At 41.8% G+C, this 22790-nt stretch overlaps 1 protein-coding gene across 2 annotated transcripts in view; it reads left to right on the top strand.

Moving 5' to 3' along the window:
• The window catches only part of LOC106584529 (voltage-dependent calcium channel subunit alpha-2/delta-4), a 99762-nt gene that overhangs the window by 71903 nt on the left and 5069 nt on the right, over positions 1-22790 (top strand). For both annotated transcript variants that reach the window (XM_045706555.1, XM_014169929.2), the window contains 4 exons: positions 14369-14430; positions 16352-16366; positions 16777-16821; positions 16943-17005. In XM_045706555.1, coding sequence (XP_045562511.1) covers positions 14369-14430; positions 16352-16366; positions 16777-16821; positions 16943-17005 — 185 coding nt within the window. The remainder of the gene's footprint in view (positions 1-14368; positions 14431-16351; positions 16367-16776; positions 16822-16942; positions 17006-22790) is intronic.

The raw sequence follows: 22790 nt of genomic DNA, 5'->3' as shown, positions 1-22790 counted from the left end.
AGACCAAAGATAACCCTGAAGGAGCTGCAAAGCGCCACAGCGGAGATTGGAGTATCTGTCCATAGGACCACTTTAAGCCGTACACTCCACAGAGCTGGGCTTTACAGAAGAGTGGCCAGAAAAAAGCCATTGCTTAAAGAAGAAAATAAACAAACACGTTTGGTGTTCGCCAAAAGGCATGTGGGAGACTCCCCTAACATATGGAAGAAGGTACTCTGGTCAGATGAGACTAAAATTGAGCTTTTTGGCCATCAAGGAAAACGGTATGTCTGGCGCAAACCCAACACCTCTCATCACCCCGAGAACACCATCCCCACAGTGAAGCATGGTGGTGGCAGCATCATGCTGTGGGGATGTTTTTCCATCGGCAGTGACTGGGAAACTGGTCAGAATTGAAGGAATGATGGATGGCACTAAATACAGGGAAATTCTTGAGGGAAACCTGTTTGTCTTCCACAGATTTGAGATGGCGGTTCACCTTCCAGCAGGACAATGACCCTAAGCATACTGCTAAAGCAACACTTGAGTGATTTAAGGGGAAACATTTAAATGTCTTGGGATGGCCTCGTCAAAGCCCAGACCTCAATCCAAATGAGAATCTGTGGTATGACTTAAAGATTGCTGTACACCAGTGGAACCCATCCAACTTGAAGGAGCTGGAGCAGTTTTGCCTTGAAGAATGGGCAAAAATCCCAGTGGCTAGATGTGCCAAGCTTATAGAGACATACCCCAAGAGACTTGCAGCTGTAATTGCTGCATAAGGTGGCTCTACAAAGTATTGATTTCGGGGGGTGAATAGTTATGCACGCTCAAGTTTTCCGTTTTTTTGTGTTGTTTCTTGTTTGTTTCACAATAAAAAATATTTTGCATCTTCAAAATGGTAGGCATGTTGTGTAAATCAAATGATATAAACCCCCCAAAAATACATTTTAATTCCAGGTTGTAGGGCAACAAAATAGGAAAAATGCCAAGGGGTGTGAATACTTTCGCAAAGCCCCTGTAGAGCAACATGTAAAACACATAGAACAACACGTACACTACTGGTCAAAAGTTTTAGAACACCTACTCATTCAAGGATTTTTCTTTATTTTTACTATTTTCTACATCGTAGAAAGTAGTGAAGACATCAAAACTATGAAATAACACATATGGAATCATGTTGAACCTAAAAAGTGTTAAACAAATTAATATATTTGAGATTCTTCAAATAGCAACCCTTTGCCTTAATAACAGCTTTGCAATTTCTCAACCAGCTTCACCTGGAATGCTTTTCCAACAGTCTGGAAGGAGTTCCCACATATGCTGAGCACTTGTTGGCTGCTTTTCCTTCACTCTGAGGTCCGACTCATCCCAAACCATCTCAATTTGGTTGAGGTCAGGGGATTGTGGAGGCCAGGTCATCTGACGCAGCACTCATCACTCTCCTTCTTGGTAAAATAGCCCTTACACAGCCTGAAGGTGTGTTGGGTCATTGTCCTGTTGAAAAACAAATTATAGTCCCACTAAGCCCAAACCAGATGGGATGGCGTATCGCTGCAGAATACTGTGGTAGCCATCACAGACAGTGTCACGAGCAAAGCACCCCCACACCATAACACCTCCTCCTCCATGCTTTACGGTGGGAAATACACATGCAGAGATCATCCGTTCACCCATACCGCATTGGGGCGGCAGATAGCCTAGTGATTAGAGCATTGGGCCAGTAACCAAACGGTTGCTAGATCAAATCCCCAATGCTCAAACGCATTAAGAAGGAAAGAAATTCCACAAATAATAGTCTCTTCTTCTTGTTGGTGTCCTTTAGTAGTGGTTTCTTTGCAGGAATTTGACCGCAAAGCACACCTGTTAATTGAAATGCATTCCAGGTGACTACCTCATGAAGCTGGTTGAGAGAATGCCAAGAGTGTGCAAAGCTGTCATCAAGGCAAAGGGTGGCTACTTTGAAGAGTCTAAAATACTAAATATATTTTGATTTGTTTAACACTTTTTTGCTTACTACATGATTTCATATGTGTTATTTCATAGGTTTGATGTATTCACTATTAGTTTAAAAAAATTGAATGAGTTGGTGTTCTAAAACTTTTCACCGGTAGTGTAGAACACGTAGAACACATAGAACAACACATTGAACACATACACTACATGACCAAAGGTATGTGGACACTGTCAAACATCTCCAAAATCATGGGCATTAAAGTTTTTTCTGAATGCTTAAACACTAACAGGAATTCTTGAAGCACTATAGTCTGAAACTATTAACACTTGTGGCCAATTCATTCATCAAGTGTGCCAAACTGAATGCACGTTCTTTTTTTTACACTCAGTTTGTAATTTTATAACACACTTTTTGCAAAACTGTAAATACAACTCACTGCTTTACACTCAATTTGCAATTTAATAACACACTTCTAGCAAAACTGTTAACATTGGTCTCTACATTTCTACACTATTTCACCAATTTCCTTTCCACATTGACACATGTGAAAACACTTTTAGATAATGAGTTCACTTACAAATCAGAGCTTGAGCACTATAAATAGGCCACAGGTAAACAATTGGTTTGGACAACAATGGAGGCCAATATTGGACAGAGAGTAAGAGGGGTGAAAACTAGAGGAGGAGAAGGAAGTGGTGAAGTAGGACGGGGGGAAGGAGAGGACGGGGAAGAGGAAGAGGAAGGGTAGTCAGGAACACAATAAACTGATGAAATCAGAGCGACTGTGGTTGACCATGTTGTCCACCATGGGATGAGCATGAGGGAGGCTGGGCAACGGGTTCAACCAAATCTGAGCCGCTATACTGTTGCAGGTATCATCTGGATAATTCGAAATTAGAACCTGTAAGTAACTGTTAATGCTGTAGTCTTACTGGTACTGTAATATGTACTATACTTTTATAATGAGAAGGATCGATCACTAAAACCATTCAAATGTTTTTACAGAACTGCAAGAAAACCAGTATCTGGTGGAAGAGGTCGACTGTTCTAAATATGGTCATTGCAAATAATCGCATCAGACTCAGAACTGCAGGACCAGATAATAGCAGATAACACCATATTCCAAAACATCAACAGAGTGAGTCTCTCTGCACTGTCTCGTCTACTGAAACGCAATAGAATTAGGATGAAGCAGCTGTACAGAGTCCCTTTTGAAAGATACTCAGACTGTGTAAAACAACTGAGATATGAATATGTGCAGGTAAGCTATACTATCCTATCATTGGTACTGGATCTGGAAGTGTATGGTGCTACATCATATTGACTGATCCCTGTCTTTTCCTACTGTGCGACATTGTTTTCTCTTGTCTCTTTCAAAGAGTCATGGAGCTAGAAACAGATGCAGTGCATCATGAGCTTATATATGTGGACGAGGCAGGTTTCAACCTTGCAAAAACAAGGGGCCGCGGCAGAAATATCGTCAGACACCGTGCCATCATTAACGTCCCAGGACAAAGTGGTGGCAACATAACAATGTGTGTGGCTATTACTCAAAACGGCGTCCTTCACTATCATGCCCATACAACAGGTCCATACAACACTGCACACATTATCACATTTCTGGATACCCTCCACAACAGACTCATCCCTAACGACCAGGGGCCAGAGCAGCCCAGGTATGTTATCATCTGGGACAATGTTAGTTTCCACCGGGCTGCTGGGTGTCGCAATTGGTTCACAGGTCACCCACTTTTCATCGCACTCAAATCTTCCCTATACTCTCCGTTCTGGAATCCTATTGAAGAATTCTTCTCTGCATGGCGTTGGAAGGTGTATGATCGCCAGCCCCACCAATCCCCTTCTACAGGCAATGGAGGAGGCTTGTGGAGACATCGATCAGGGGTCATGCCAGGCCTGGATACGGCACCCCATGCGATACTTTCCACGCTGCCTTCGTCAAGACAACATCGCATGTGATGTGGATGAAGTCTTATGGCCAGACCCACGAAGAAGGACGAGATGTAGCCTCATTTCTTTTCTCTTCTTTTTTTTCTACCACAAACGTTTTTGTTTTCTTCTACTGCGCTTTTGTTGTTTGAGGAGTGTTAGAACATTTTGAAAAATATATATATACGTTTTCCTCTTATTTGTATTGATGTTGTGTTATGTTCGGAAAACACTTCCATACTTTACACATTTGGATACCTGTGTGTATGTGTGTTTACTACATGTATGACAACATTTTGTTTTCAAACTGCTATGCCCTGCACACAGAAAAAGCAAAAGCCACAAGTGTTTTTCATTTTTACTATCAGTGCCTAGTTGGTGCTTTGTGTACTTATTGAAATGATGGTTTGTGTGTACTGTATTGACGCAAAAACACAATTTGTTTTAAGAGTTTGAAGAGTTTTGAAAGAATTGTTTGCTTTTGCAAGAGATGTATAATGTTTTGCTGGTTTGGTGTAAGGTTTTGTGGTGAGTGTGTAGAGTTTTGCAAAAATAGCCTATAGTTTCAAAGATAGTGCCTAAGCAATCAGAAAAAACTGTAATAAGGAGTTGGTCCCCCTTTACTGCTATAACAGCCTCTACTCTTCTGGGAAGGCTTTCCACTAGATGATGGAACATTGCTGCGGGGACTTGCTTCCATTCAGCCACGAGCATTAGTGAGGTCGAGCACTGATGTTTGGCGAGTAGGCCTGGCTCGCAGTCGGCGTTCCACTACTTCCCAAAGGTGTTCGATGGGGTTGAGGTCAGGGCTCTGTGCAGGCAAGTCAAGTTCTCGACAAACCATTTCTGTATGGACCTCGCTTTGTGCGCAGGGGCATTGTCATGCTGAAACAGGAAAGGGCCTTCACAAAGTTGGAAGCACAGAATCATCTAGAATGTCATTGTATGCTGTAGAGTTAAGATTTCCCTTCAATGGAACCAAGAGACCTAGCCCGAACCATGAAAAACTGCCCCAGATCATTATTCCTCCTCCACCAAACTTTACAGTTGGCACTATGCACTATGCTTCCGCCAAACCAAGATTCGTCCGTCGGACTGCTAGATGGTGAATCGTGATTCATCACTCCAGAGAACGAATTTCCACTGCTCCAGAGTCCAATGACGGTGAACTTTACACCACTTCAGCTGATGCTTGGCATTGCACATGGTGATCTTAGGCTTGTGGGCGGCTGCTCGGCCATGGAAATGAATTTCATGAAGTTCCTGACGAACAGTTATTGTGCTGACGTTGCTTCCAGAGGCAGTTTGGAACTCGGTAGTGAGTGTTGCAACTGAGGACAGGCGATTTTTACACACTACGGGCTTCAGCACTCGGCGGCCCCTTTCTGTGAGCTTGTGTGGCCTACCACTTTGCGGCTGAGCCGTTGGTGCTCCTAGATGTTTCCACTTCACAATAACAGCACTTGACAGGGATAGCTCTAGCAGGGCAGAAATTTGACGAACTGACTTGTTGAAAAGGTGTCATGACGGTGCCGCGTTGAAAGTCTCTGAGTTCTTCAGTAAGGCCATTCCACTGCAAATGTTTATCTATGGAGATAGCATGGCGGTGTGCTCGATTTTATACACCTGTCAGCAACGGGTGTGGCTGAAATAGTCGAATCCACTAATTTGATGTGGTGTCCACATACGTTTGTATATATGGTGTAGAACAACACATAGAAAACGTAAAATAACACATAGAACACATAGAATAACACATAGAACACATAAAACCACACATAAAAGAACACATAGAACACATAGAACACATAAAACCACACATAGAACACAAAAACCACACATAGAACACATAAAAACCACACATAGAACACAGAACCACACATAGAACACATAAAATCCCACATAGAACACATAAAACACAAAAACCACACATAGAACACAGAACACATAAAATCACACATAGAACACAGAAAACCACACATAGAACACATAGAACCACACAGAACACAAAAAACACACATAGAACACAAAAACCACACATAGAACACAGAAAACCACACATAGAACATAAAAACCACACATAGAACACATAGAACCACACATAGAACACATAGAACACATAAATCACACATAGAACACATAAAATCACACAGAACACTACACAGAACACATAAAACCACATAGAACACAAAACCACACATAGAACACACATAGAACACATAAAACCACACATAGAACACAACAACCACACATCGAACACATAGAACCACACATAGAACATAGAACACATAAAATCACACATAGAACACATAAAATCACACATAGAACACAGAAAACCACACATAGAACACATAGAACCACACATAGAACACAGAAACCACACATAGAACACAAAAACCACACATAGAACACATAAAACCACACATAGAACACAAAACCACACACAGAACACACAAAACCACACACAGAACACACAAAACCACACAGAACACAAAAAACACACATAGAACACAAAAAACCACACATAGAACACAAAAACCACACATAGAACACATAGAACCACACATAGAACACATAGAACCACACATAGAATACACAGAACACATAAAATCACACAGAACACATAAAATCACACAGAACACATAAAACCACACATAGAACACAAAAACCACACATAGAACACATAAATCACACATAGAACACATAAAATCACACAGAACACATAAAATCACACAGAACACATAAAACCACACATAAATCACACATAGAACACAAAAATCACACATAGAACCACACATAGAACACATAAAACCACACATAGAACACAACAACCACACATCGAACACATAGAACCACACATAGAACATAGAACACATAAAATCACACATAGAACACATAAAATCACACATAGAACACAGAAAACCACACATAGAACACATAGAACCACACATAGAACACAGAAACCACACATAGAACACAAAAACCACACATAGAACACATAAAACCACACATAGAACACAAAACCACACACAGAACACACAAAACCACACACAGAACACACAAAACCACACAGAACACAAAAAACACACATAGAACACAAAAAACCACACATAGAACACAAAAACCACACATAGAACACATAGAACCACACATAGAACACATAGAACCACACATAGAACACACAGAACACATAAAATCACACAGAACACATAAAATCACACAGAACACAGAAAACCACACATAGAACACAAAAACCACACATAGAACCACACATAGAACACAACAACCACACATAGAACCACACATAGAACCACACATAGAACACAGAACACAGAAAACCACACATAGAACACATAAAACCACACATAGAACACATAAAACCACACATAGAACACAAAAACCACACAGAACACTTAAAACCACACATAGAACACAACAACCACACATAGAACACATTAAACCACACATAGAACACAAAAAAACACACATAGAACACAAAAACCACACATAGAACACACAGAACACATAACATCACACATAGAACACATAACATCACACATAGAACACATAAAACCACACATAGATCACATAAAACCACACATAGAACACATAAAACCACACATAGAACACATAGAACACAAAAACCACACATAGAACACATCGAACACATAGAACCACACATAGAACACAGAACACATAAAATCACACATAGAACACATAAAACCACACATCGAACACATAGAACCACACATCAAACACATAGAACCACACATAGAACACAGAAAACCACACATAGAACACAGAAAACCACACATAGAACACAGAAAACCACACATAGAACACAGAAAACCACACATAACACACAAAAACCACACATAGAACACAAAAACCACACATAGAACACAAAAACCACATAAAACCACACATAGAACACAAAAAACACACATAGAAAACAAAAACCACACATAGAACACATAAAACCACACATAGAACACAACAACCACACATCGAACACATAGAACCACACATAGAACACAGAACACATAAAACCACACATAGAACACATAAAACCACACATAGAACACATAGAACACAAAAACCACACATAGAACACAAAAACCACACATAGAACACAACAACCACACATCGAACACATAGAAGCACACATAGAACACATAAAATCACACATAGAACACATAAAACCACACACAGAACACATAGAACACATAAAATCACACATAGAACACATAAAACCACACATAGAACACAGAACCACACATAGAACACATAGAACCACACATAGAACACATAAAATCACACATAGAACACATAAAATCACACATAGAACACATAAAACCACACATAGAACACAGAACCACACATAGAACACAAAAACCACACATAGAACACAACAACCACACATCGAACACATAGAATCACACATATAATACATAGAACACTTAAAACCACACATAGAACACAACAACCACACATCGAACACATAGAACCACACATAGAACACAGAACACATAAAACCACACATAGAACACATAAAACCACACATAGAACACATAGAACACAAAAACCACACATAGAACACAAAAACCACACATAGAACACATAAAACCACACATAGAACACAACAACCACACATCGAACACATAGAAGCACACATAGAACACAGAACACATAAAATCACACATAGAACACATAAAACCACACACAGAACACATAGAACACATAGAACACATAAAATCACACATAGAACACATAAAACCACACATAGAACACAGAACCACACATAGAACACAGAACCACACATAGAACACATAAAATCACACATAGAACACATAAAATCACACATAGAACACATAAAACCACACATAGAACACAGAACCACACATAGAACACAGAACCACACATAGAACACATAAAATCACACATAGAACACATAAAATCACACATAGAACACATAAAACCACACATAGAACACAGAACCACACATAGAACACAACAACCACACATCGAACACATAGAACCACACGTAGAATACATAGAACACTTAAAACCACACAGAACACTTAAACCACACAGAACACTTAAAACCACACATAGAACACTTAAACCCACACATAGAACACTTAAAACCACACATAGAACACTTAAAACCACACATAGAACACTTAAACCCACACATAGAACACTTAAAACCACACATAGAACACTTAAACCCACACATAGAACACTTAAAACCACACATAGAACACTTAAAACCACACATAAAACACATAAAACCACACATAGCCCCCAGTGTGAACTCACGCTCTAAATCTATAATACATCATTTATTCTACATTATTTCTCATCCTAAACTGTGTTGTTGTTAGACCGCAAAACCAAAAGTGTCGATGTACTGTAAAGAAGGCTACACAGTGTGTATCTATCCATTTATGTTATATTATTTTACTACCTTATAGTAAACAGTATTATTTTAATATCCACCCCGATACTAGATGTCTGTATTCAGAGTTTACAGATAAGGTTATTCTACTACTAACTCTACTTTATGTCTGTAGTCTTTTACATTTTATAAAGCCCTACATTTCCTCTTTTCATCCCAGTACACACTACCTGCATTGCAATGCTACTGTACCTCACTGCAGCTTGGACAAGGACAATTTCCCTTGGTTGTGTTTTGCTCCCACAAGTTTATGGATTAGTTCATTCTGATAATTGCACTGGAATGAGGGGGAAAACAGTCCCGGTAAAAAATATAAAAAAATGTCTTACCTGCAATAAGACTCAATGCATTAGCCTAGTAGCTGGAATATTATTTCACAAGAAGCATAGAGAAAGGGAAAACCTCCCTAACAACAGATACTTCTACACACACAGAGCAGCAGCTCTCTTTCTCTCTCTCTCTCTCTCTCTCTCTCTCTCTCACAGCCAGTGCATTACTCACCATCTGGTGATGTCTCAGTCTCCAATGTGCTATAGCTCTTAAATAAGAAAAGTGCTTCAGTAGTATCTTTTATCCTCCCTGTGTGGAAAAAACAATATGCTGCATGTGATGTTGCTGCTAACGGAGGTGTTTGGAGAAAGGTCCTGGATCCTGCTGTATCTTTGTGTATCCTGGATGCTGGGGTCCCAAGGGAACAAACACATGCTCTTAAACTCCTGTCTTCTCTTCCACTTGCTCCTTCTCTCTGCCTCTCAGAGTGGTCTCTCTCTCTCTCTCTCTCTCTCTCTCTCTCTCTCTCTCCCCCTCTCCTCTCCTCTCCGGTCCTCTTACCGACTGTGCTTTCCTGGTAGTTGGAGTACACTACTGTCCAGAGGTTCAGTCTAGCTGTGTGTGTGTGTGTGTGTGTGTGTGTGTGTGTGTGTGTGTGTGTGTGTGTGTGTGTGTGTGTGTGTGTGTGTGTGTGTGTGTGTGTGTGTGTGTGTGTGTGTGTGAAGCTTGGTTTGACAAAAAGAGTAACCGAGTGTGGTGCAGCTGTGTAAGCTCTCACACTGAATGAGAGAGAGAGAGCGAAAGGGAGAAGGAGGGAGAGAGAACGAGGGGGAGAGAGAGAAAGTGGGGAGAGAGTGAGAGGGAGAGCAGGAGAGAGAGAATGGGGAGAGGGAGAGCAGGAGGGAGAGAGAGAGAGAGAATGGGGAAGATAAAATGGGGAGAGAGAGGGGGGATGGGGAGAGATAAAGGGGGGGAAAGAGAGGGGGGAGGGGGAGAGCGAGGGGGAGAGGGAGAGCAGGAGAGAGAGAGAGAATGGGGGAGAGGGAGAGCAGGAGGGAGAGAGAGAAAGGGGAGGGAGATATGGGGAGAGAGAGAGAGAAAGGGAGAGAGCGTGGAACAGGGGGGAGGGAGAGAGGGAGAGCAGGAGAGAGAGAGAGAGAGAAAGAATGGGGGAGAGAGAAAGGGGGAGAGGGAAGGGGAGAGAGAGGGAAAGGGGAGAGGGAAAGGGGGAGAGAGAGAGGGAAAAGTTGAGAGGAAGAGAGAGAGTGAAATGGGGAGAGAGAGAAAGGTGGGGAGTAAGAGAGAGAGGGGAGAGAGAAAGGGAGAGAGAGAATGGGGGAGAGGGGGAGAGAGAATGGGGGAGAGGGGGAGAGAGAAGGTGGGAGAGAGGGGGAGAGAGAGTGGAAGAGGGGGGAGAGAAAGGGGGAGGGAGAAGGGGGAGAGAGAGAGAGAGAGAGAGAGAGAGAGGGGGGAAGATCAGAGTGTCTCTATAGGCTGTTGTAAATCCTGGACCCTGAGCTGCATTTGTCCCAAAATGCCTAGTGATGGTCAGTGTGTGTGTGCCTCTTTTTCCATTACTTTCAGCTTTGCATCTGGTGGAAGACTATTGACTGCAGAAAAACTGCAAAACAATAAAAGCACCTCTGCTGCACCAGTGGCTCGTGCCAGGCAGCCAGGCAGCCTGACTTCCACTGATAAGGATCATGTCATTATGAGATAGACAGAATCTGTTCTTGACTCATTCTGCTGTGTCATTGGTCTTGCTGGAAAGGTAGGCAATGTCTGACAGGGAGGTATAGGTCTTCTGATTGGCTCCACCTCTGTTCTGTCCAATTAGAGGTCACCAACAACTTACTCTACTCCAAGAGGAGGCTTAAAGATGTATCTTTGTTATCAACCTGTCATTGGTGTTGAATATCACCTTGCCATACATTCAGTGAATCAGTCATTCAGTCAGTCAATCAGTCAGTGTGTGTGGTCCTCCTTACTTCTCCGGACTGCAGATGACATGGTTTTGGTCAGAAGGACTCATTAGTAGAGTGATCAGACTGGGTGTGTTTGAGTGTGCATCGTACCGACACCACATGACCAAAAGACACTACACACCTGCTCGTCAAACATCTAATTTCAAAATCCTGGGCATTAATATAGAGTTGGTCCCCCCTTTACTGCTATAACAGCCTCCACTCTTTCTGGGAAGGCTTTCCACTAATTGTTGGAACATTGCTGCGGGGACTTGCTTACATTCAGCCACAAGAGCATTAGTGAGGTGGAGCACTGATGTTGGGCGTTTAGACCTGGCTCGCAGTCGGCGTTCCAATTCATCCCAAAGGTGCCAGTTAAGTTCTTATTCTCTACCAACCATTTCTGTATGGACTTCGCTTTGTGCACTGGGGCATTGTCATGCTGAAACAGGAAAGGGCCTTCCCCAAACTGTTGCCACAAAGTTGGAAGCACAGAATGCTCCAGAATGTCATTGTATGCTGTAGCATTACGATTTCCCTTCACTGGAACTAAGGGACCAAGCCCGAATCATGAAAAACAGCCACAGACCAGTATTCCTCATCCACCAAACTTTACCGTTGGCACTATGTATTGGGGCAGGTACCATTCTCCTGGCATCCGCCGAACCCAGATTCATCCGTCAGACTGCCAGATGGTGACTCCAGAGAACGCATTTCCACTGCAATGGCGGCTAGCTTTACACCCCTCCAGCTGATGCTTGGTATTGCGCATAGTGATCTTAGGCTTGTGTGCAGCTGCTCAGTCATGGACACCCATTTCATGAAGCTCCCGACAAACATTTATTTTGCTGAAGTTGCTTCCAGAGGCAGTTTTGAACTCGGTAGAAAGTGTTATAACCGAGGACGGATGATTTTTATGCACTACACGCTTCAGCACTTGGCGGTCCCGTTCTGTGAGCTTGTGTGGCCTAGCACTTTGCAGCTGAGCCGTTGTTGCTCCTAGACGTTTCCACTACACAATAACAGCACTTACAGTTGACCAGGGGAGCTCTAACAGGGCAGAAATTTGACGAACTGACTTGTTGGAAAGATGGCACCCTATGACGGTGCCACGTTGAAAGTCACTGAGCTCTTCAGTAAGGCCATTCTACTGCCAATGTTTGTCTATGGAGATTGCATGGCGGTGCTCGATTTTATACACCTGTCAGCAACGAGTGTTGCTGAAATACTCGAATCCGCTAATTTGAAGGGATGTCCACATACTTTTGTGTATATATAGTATACTTGTCTGCATGTGTGTGTGAGCCATCATAAAATTTGAGTAAATTGCATAATTACTAGATTAGATGATATTAGATGAGGTTAGATGATGTTAGATGACGTTAGATAGTACTTTTATTGTCTGTTATTCACAGAAATTGCATTGCATCAAAAGAGATCCACAACAAAAAGAGAGACATGATATAGGCATAACATCAGACAATCAATAGCTAATTACCATTTTAACAAGACAATTAAGTAACCATCTGGTGAAATTAAGCATTGGTATCTCATAACACAGAACTCTGCAGAAGTATCAACAAGCACAGAGCTACCGTGAAAGCCTGGTAGGTGTGTTCATAGTCTCACCCTTCCCAGACACAATTTACCTGTAACGCACGCCTCAAATCAAATCAAATCCAATTTGATTTGTCATGTGCTGAATACGACAAGTGTAGACCTTACAGTGAAATGCTTACTTACAAGCCCTTAACCAACAATGCAGTTAAAGAAATAGAGTTAAGAAAATATTTACTAAATTAACGAAAGTTAAAAAAAAATATCAAAAAGTACCTCAAGAAAATGACTTAACAATAACGAGGCTACATACAGGGGTTACCGGTACCGAGTCAATGTGCAGGGGTAGAAGTTAGTCGAGGTCATTTGTAAAGTGACTATGCATTTGTGGTGTAAAGTACTCAAGTAAAAATACTTTAAAGTACTTCTGAAGTATTTTTTTGGGGTATCTGTAATTTACTTGACTATTTATATTTTTGACTACTTTCACTTTTACTTCACTACATTCAGAAAGAAAATAATGTACTTTTTACTCCGTACATTTTCCTTGACATCAAAGTACACGTTACATTGTGAATGCTTAGCAGGACAGAACATCCCTGGTCATCCCTACTGCCTCTGATCTGGTGGACTCACTAAACACACATGCTTCGTTTGTAAATTATGTTGGAATGTTGGAGAGTGTGCCTCTGGCTATCGGTATATTTAAAAAAATAAGAAAATGGTGCCGTCTGGTTAGCTTAATAAAAGGATTTTAAAATGATTTTACTTTTGATACTTAAGTAAATTTGAGTAATTACATTTACTTTTGATACTTAAGTATATTTTAAACTAAATACTTTTAGACTTTTACTCAAGTAGTATTTTACTAGGTGACTTTTACTTTTACTTCAGTCATTTTCTATTTTAAGGTATCTTTACTTTTACTCAAGTATGACAATTGGGTACCTTTTCCACCACTGCTATGCTTAGATAATAAACACGCTAGCCCGTCAGTGGTACCACAGTGACCATTTGCATGCAAACAGCAGCAGCCTGATGCTAACTGTGCAAACTGCATAGAGGTGAACTGAAGGCCTGATTGATTTCCTGTCACACTATAATGCCCAACGCCACACCCACCCTGCCTCTCAATAGTCTCTCACAGACGGACACAGTAAATTAGGCTTCAGGGTTTTTGCAGAGTCCATGTTTTCCTCTCTCAACTGACCTGTGTGTGTGTTCTATTTTTAGCCATTGGGGTGCAGATGTCCTTGGAGATGCTGGAGAAGAGGCTATGGACCATTGCCTTTCAGGTGAGGGAGCAACACACACACACACACACACACACACACACACACACACACACACACACACACACACACACACACACACACACACACACACACACAGCTCCCCAACAACATACCACACTACTGACACAAATCCATCTCTGGTAAGAGCATGGCAAAGTCAAGGTCACAGGATCAGTTCCTGTGCAGGGATCACATACACACAATGTGTGACATCACTACAGATGTAGGATCTTCATTTGAGCCAGTATGCTACAGCAGGAAAATAATCCTGCAGCAACAGGTAATGTGAACTATCATGTGGATTATAATTAATGGACATTTTTGTAAAGTAACGTCTGAAATGACCAGCAGCAAAAGATCCTACATATGTATATTTAGGATTATCTGCTAAAACCTCTCTGGGGTATGTGGGACGTGACCGTCCCACCTGCGGGACACAGTATTCAACAGCCAGTGAAATAGCAGGGCGCCAAATTCAAAACAACAAAAATCTCATAATTCAAATTTCTCAAACATACAACTATTATATCCCATTTTAAAGATATACTTCTCATTAATCCAACCACATTGTCCGATTTCAAAAAGGCTTTACGGCGAAAGCATAGCATTAGATTATGTTAGGACATCACCTTGACAAGAAAAACCACAGCCATTTTCCAAGCAAGGAGAGGCGTCACAAAAACCAGAAATACAGCTAAAATTAATCACTAACCTTTGATGATCTTCATCAGATGGCACTCATAGGACTTCATGTTACACAATACATGTATGTTTTGCTCGATAAAGTTCATATTTATATCCAAAAACCCCATTTTACATTGGCGTGTAATGTTCAGAAATGTTTTGCCTCCCAAAACCTCCGGTGAATGAGCACATCAATTTACAGAAATACTCATCATAAACGTTGATAAAATATTAAACTGTAATTCAAAGAATTATAGATACACTTCTCCTTAATGCAACCGCTGTGTCAGATTTAAAAAAAACTTTACAGCGAAAGCACACTTTGCAGTAATCTGAGTACAGCGTTCAGACATGAAACCAAACCCGCCATTTTGTGGAGTCAATAAAACTCAGAAATAATATTATAAATATTCACTTACCTTTGATGATCTTCATCAGAATGCACTCCCAGGAATCCAAGGTCCACAAAAAAAGTTTTGTTTTGTTCGATAAAGTCCATCGTTTATGTCCAAATACCTCCTTTTTGTTCGCGCGTTCAGTCCACTACTCCAAATGTAGAAAGCGCGCAAAAATGTCACGACGAAAAGTCAAAAGAAGTTCTATTTACGTTCGTAGAAATATGTCAAACGATGTATAGCATCAATCTTTAGGATGTTTTTAACATAAATCAGTAATATTCCAACCGGACAATTCCAATGTCTTCAAAAAAGAAAAGGAACACAGCTCACACTCACGTGAGTGCCCGCCTCTGAGATCATGTCATTTCCTCACTCATCTGACTCCAGGCCCTCTTGTACGCTCCATATTCACAGTAGGAGCATGAAACAACGTTCTAAAGACTGTTGACATCTAGTGGAAGCCTTAGGAAGTGCAAAATGAACCCTAAGTCACTGTATACTGTATAGGGAATCACTTGGAAAAACTACAATCCTCAGATTTCCACACTTCCTGGTTGGATTTTTCTCAGGCTTTTGCCTGCCATATGAGTTCTGTTATACTCACAGACATCATTCAAACAGTTTTAGAAACTTCAGAGTGTTTCCTATCCAAATCTATTAAATATGCATATCCTACCTTCTGAGCCTGAGTAGTAGGCAGTTTAAATTTGGGCACACCTTTCATCCGGACGTCAAAATACTGCCCCCTACCCTAGAGAAGCTAAGTGCTAATAGTTTATCATCTCTCTGTCTCTTTGTCTTTCTCCTGATCTACCTCTGTCTCTCACGTCCACTCACAGCCTGCTGACACAGACGTACGTAAACAGTGACCTTTTATTTTCTGTTGATACAGTACATGAACTCCTCTCTAGAGTGTAGAAGTTATCACACCATATTGACTGGCTGTAGAACCAGTCATGTTTATGTTGTTGTTACGGTGGTTAATATGTTCCAAATCCGTATACAGCTATCAGTCACATGATTCATGTGAATCTGAGTGGTGGTCGACCTTATTCAATACCTTGACCTTTATATCGTCTGTCTGTCTGTCTGTCTGTCTGTCTGTCTGTCTGTCTGTCTGTCTGTCTGTCTGTCTGTCTGTCTGTCTGTCTGTCTGTCTGTCTGTCTGTCTGTCTGTCTGTCTGTCTGTCTGTCTGTCTGTCTGTCTGTCTGTCTGTCTGTCTGTCTGTCTGTCTGTCTGTCTCGCTCTCTTCTCTCTCTCCAGTGTACTGAAGTGGAAGGTGTCTGCCCTCTCAGCTGTCAGAGCACTGTAAGTACTGAGTCTGTTCTGCAGTCTTTGAGTCAGTTCCCATTCAATTCATGAATGTCAATATCATCATTGAATAAGTGCCAATACTGTTTAACTAATGTCCTGTCTCTTATTCCTCCAGGATGTCAACTGTTTCCTTGTGGACAGCAACGGCTTCATCATAGTCTCTAAAGAGAGGTCAGAGGTAAGGGTCTGACAGCATGACCACCCAGTGACCCGAACAGATCAAACCAATCCATTCAGCTAACACCACCACCATGATAGACCAGTTGACAACTCTTATGTAACCCACATCTAGTCTAGTACATCATACATGCTTTGTTATGTAATGAATGATAACTGTGGTTAATGAACACGTTGAACCATTTGATAAGCAGATCAGCAGACCAAGGGGGGAATCATTTATATAATCACAATCTGGTCGGCATATATAATCACTATCTGGTCGGCTTGACCATGTAAATACACGTAAGGTCGGGTGGTCGCATCTTAACACATATCTTAGAGGGCATGTTCAGCGCAGCTGTCTCCTGAACAACGATAGATAGATAGATAGATAGATAGATAGATAGATAGATAGATAGATAGATAGATAGATAGATAGATAGATAGATAGATAGATAGATAGATAGATAGATAGATAGATAGATAGATAGATAGATAGATAGATAGATACAGTGCCTTGCGAAAGTATTCGGCCCCCTTGAACTTTTCGACCTTTTGCCACATTTCAGGCTTCAAACATAAAGATATAAAACTGTAATTTTTTGTGAAGAATCAACAACAAGTGGGACACAATTATGAAGTGGAACGAAATTTATTGGATATTTCAAACTTTTTTAACAAATAAAAAACTGAAAAATTGGCCGTGCAAAATTATTCAGCCCCTTTACTTTCAGTGCAGCAAACTCTCTCCAGAAGTTCAGTGAGGATCTCTGAATGATCCAATGTTGACCTAAATGACTAATGATGATAAATAGAATCCACCTGTGTGTAATCAAGTCTCCGTATAAATGCACCTGCTCTGTGATAGTCTCAGAGGTCCGTTTAAAGCACAGAGAGCATCATGAAGAACAAGGAACACACCAGGCAGGTCCGAGATACTGTTGTGGAGAAGTTTAAAGCCGGATTTGGATACAAAAACATTTCCCAAGCTTTAAACATCCCAAGGAGCACTGTGCAAGCGATAATATTGAAATGGAAGGAGTATCAGACCACTGCAAATCTACGAAGACCCGGCCGTCCCTCTAAACTTTCAGCTCATACAAGGAGAAGACTGATCAGAGATGCAGCCAAGAGGCCCATGATCACTCTGGATGAACTGCAGAGATCTACAGCTGAGGTGGGAGACTCTGTCCATAGGACAACAATCAGTCGTATACAGCACAAATCTGGCCTTTATGGAAGAGTGGCAAGAAGAAAGCCATTTCTTAAAGATATCCATAAAAAGTGTTGTTTAAAGTTTGCCACTAGCCACCTGGGAGACACACCAAACATGTGGAAGAAGGTGCTCTGGTCAGATGAAACCAAAATCAAACTTTTTGGCAACAATGCAAAACGTTATGTTTGGCGTAAAAGCAACACAGCTCATCACCCTGAACACACCATCCCCACTGTCAAACATGGTGGTGGCAGCATCATGGTTTGGGCCTGCTTTTCTTCAGCAGGGACAGGGAAGATGGTTAAAATTGATGGGAAGATGGATGGAGCCAAATACAGGACCATTCTGGAAGAAAACCTGATGGAGTCTGCAAAAGACCTGAGACTGGGACGGAGATTTGTCTTCCAACAAGACAATGATCCAAAACATAAAGCAACATCTACAATGGAATGGTTCACAAATAAACATATCCAGGTGTTAGAATGGCTAAGTCAAAGTCCAGACCTGAATCCAATCGAGAATCTGTGGAAAGAACTGAAAACTGCTGTTCACAAACGCTCTCCATCCAACCTCACTGAGCTCGAGCTGTTTTGCAAGGAGGATGGGCAAAAATTTCAGTCTCTCGATGTGCAAAACTAATAGAGACATACCCCAAGCAACTTACAGCTGTAATCGCAGCAAAAGGTGGCGCTACAAAGTATTAACTTAAGGGGGCTGAATAATTTTGCACGCCCAATTTTTCAGTTTTTAATTTGTTAAAAAAGTTTGAAATATCCAATAAATTTCATCCACTTCATGATTGTGTCCCACTTGTTGTTGATTCTTCACAAAAAATTACAGTTTTATATCTTTATGTTTGAAGCCTGAAATGTGGCAAAAGGTCGAAAAGTTCAAGGGGGCCGAATACTTTCGCAAGGCAGTGTAGATAGATAGATAGATAGATAGATAGATAGATAGATAGATAGATAGATAGATAGATGGGGTGGCAGAGAGAGGGGGGGAAGAAAAAGAAAGAACAGCCTCCGTGAGCACAGCCTGCCCATAGAGTCCAGTCGACACAGGCAAACCTGGCTGCCCAGAGAGGACGGGTTGTGGTCACTCTGCCCCCGGGGAGAGGTAGAGACAGAGCTGCATTTCCTATTACACTGTGTCAAAGACTCAGACCTCAAAGCTCATCAATAAGCTAAGGACCCTGGGACTAAACCCCTCCCTCTGCAACTGGATCCTGGACGGGCCACCCCCAGGTGGTAAGGGTAGGTAACAACACATCCGCCACGCTGATCCTCAACACCGGGGCCCCTCAGGGGTGCGTGCTCAGCCCCCTCTTGTACTACCTGTTCACTCATGACTGCATGGCCAGGCACGACTCCAACACCATCCTTAAATTTGCCAAAGACAACACCTACAACGACGAGACAGCCTATAGGAAGGAGGTCAAAGACCTGGCTATGTGGTGCCAGGACAACAACCTCTCCCTCAACGTGATCAAGACAAAGGTGATGATTGTGGAATACAGGAAAAAGAGGACCGAGCATGCCCCCATTCTCATCAATGGGGCTGCAGTGGAGCAGGTTGAGAGCTTCAAGTTCCTTGGTGTCCACATCATCAACAAACTAACATGGTCCAAGCACACCATGACAGTCGTGAAGCGGGCACGATAAAACCTATTCCCCCTCAAGAGACTGAAAAGATTTGGCATGGTTCCTCAGATCCTCAAAAGGTTCTACAGCTGCACCATCGAGAGCATCCTGACTGGTTGCATCACTGCCTGGTATGGCAACTGCTCGGCCTCCGACCGCAAGGCATTACAGAGGGTAATGCGAACAGCCCAGTACTGTGGACAAGCTTCCTGCCATCCAGGACCTCTATACCAAGTGGTGTCAGAGGAAGGCCCTGAAAATTGTCAAGGATTCCAGCCACCCAAGTCATAGACTGTTCTCTCTGCTACCACACGGCAAGCGGTACCATAGCGCCAAGTCTAGGTCCAAGAGGCTCTAAACAGCTTCTACCCCCAAGCCGTAAGACTCCTGAACATCTAATCAAATGGCTACCCAGACTATTTTCAGCCAAAATGTGCAGTTTTGTCAGCCAAATGTGTGTAATCCAGCCACAACCTGAGGCACAGCCAGTGAAAAGTACAATGTAACAATAGTATTTGGCGTTGTGTTTTTTCTTTCATACCATGCCATGTGGCTTCTCAGCCATGTTACAATTAGCCTACTGCCATTACTTTCATTTAATATTATTCTCATGACTATTGTTGTAGTTGCTGTTAATGTTAATATCATTTCCACTGCTACTACGCCTGTTATTAGTATTACTTTATAACTGTTAGTCCAAACATTTTTTTTACCTTTATTTTGACAGGGAGTCATGCTGAGACCAAGGTCTCTTTTACAGATGAGCCCTGTAATTACAAAAATATATATATCAATACACTACGAAAAGCAAAACAGAGAAACAAAACACAATCGTAGAAAACAAACATTCTTCAGTTAAAACGTCCTCAATCAGCCATCTGAATTGCCATAGAGGCACTTCATACAGTATGTGTACTTTGACAATGTAATTCATTTAACTTGCCATGTCAATAAAGTCTGTTGAATTGAACTGAATTGAGAGAGAAGAGCACAATGTGAGGCAGTAAGTAACAGGCCAAAACAACACCTGGAGCACTCATAGGATTTCAGGACACTTATGGTCCTAATCCCTTTTACAGGAATTAGCAGAGAACTGACTGATTAACTGGGGCTAAAGACAGTAAGCAGCCACCTTATCACTAACTGGAGCTAAAGGTACCAAGCAGCCCACGCCACCTTAACTTGACTTCACTGTAGAGGGAGGACTGGACTAACCGTATTACTGAGAATTAGTGGGGTGGAATGGACAAGGGCCATAGCAGTGTTCATAACATAAGTGTTCATAGCATAACAGTGTGGTGGGTATTGGGCCCTTAAATCTTAGAATGCACTTGAAGACTATGACCGTCGGGGGCTATTAGACCCTATTATACTACACATTATAGTAGGTAGTCAGTGTGGTACCTTATATCATGCGTGTACCCTGGGATTACCATGGCCTACTAAAACCCCTTTGATAAAAACGAATGCAGATTAAAGTAATAATTTCCTGCAGTCAAAGACCAAATCACAGTATGTTGGCCTCATAGGTGGAATGTTATTAATATTTGTCATAATTTCATAATGAAAAAATATATCTTTGGGGTTAAGGAGGAGTGTGAGCTGGAGGTGAGTGAAACAAACACACACACACACACACACACACACACACCATCTTGTTCAGCCTGTCAGTGTATACGTATTCCTACTGCATCACTGCCAGTCCCGATTAAATTAAGACTACTCAGTTCAAACCAAGGATGCACGTATTTACATTTTCCCCTCTTAATTCAATATGTTTATGTCTCAGTAAGGCACTAAAGCAAACCTTAGTAAGCAGATATTATGATGAAGTGCTACCCCCGTAACATTTTGCTGAGGTTAGAACTTCAACAAAGTTTTGTGGGAACACCAAGTGCTCCCCCTTTTTATTCAGAAAGAGGGATTGGGCTAAGGCAGAGCTCTGTAAATATTTAATCATTCAAGATACGGAAGGAGTACAGTGCTGCCTTCAAGAAATGGGTCATAACCAACTTCCTTAGAATTTCTGATGTACATAGCTCGTACTAGTGTGTGACTAAGCAGAAACAAAGTCTAGATGCTGACAACACAACATGTAGTATGTTGGTAATAGATTTGATGGAGGACACACTGCTGTTTTGGTTCTGCATTAGATTCCTGTCCTAGGATGGATGCATTGTTTTCCAAGTTTTGCACCGAAACGTTGTTGCGTTTTTATTTCACTGCATTTCTTTCAGGTAAATAGAGCATCAAGTTCCATTCCGAGCTCTGGCTTCAGGGACCGGAGCTCTCACACACACACACACACACACACACACACACACACACACACACACACACACACACACACACACACACACACACACACACACACACACACACACACACACACACACACACACACACACACACACACACACAGAGACAGACACACACACACACACACACAGAGACACAGACGCAGAGACACACACACACACATAGAGAGACAGACACAGACACACATACTCACACACACACAGAGAGAGACAGACACAGAGAGACACACACACAGAGAGAGACAGACACAGACACACATACTCACACACACACACACACACATACTCACACAGAGACAGACACAGACACACACACACACACACACACACACACACACACAGAGACAGACACACATACTCACACAGACACACAGACACACATACTCACACAGACACACATACTCACACAGACACACAGACACTCGGGAAACACTGCATCTCTTAAAAAGCCACAGGGAAATTTGTCTCCTTCCCTTCTCCCTGAGATTGAAATAAAGTGTCAGCCGCAGTTAGAGAGAAACGGGAAGAGGAGGGAGGATGACTTGGAAACTTGGACAGTGTGGCTTAAACAAAGTGACCTTGAATAATTCAGAGTACAGGGATGTGCTACAGTAAGAGAAGACAGATAGA

This window comes from Salmo salar, chromosome ssa23 (assembly GCF_905237065.1).
Source record: "Salmo salar chromosome ssa23, Ssal_v3.1, whole genome shotgun sequence".
Lineage (NCBI taxonomy): Eukaryota > Metazoa > Chordata > Actinopteri > Salmoniformes > Salmonidae > Salmo > Salmo salar.
This window is presented reverse-complemented; position numbering and strand designations above follow the sequence as displayed.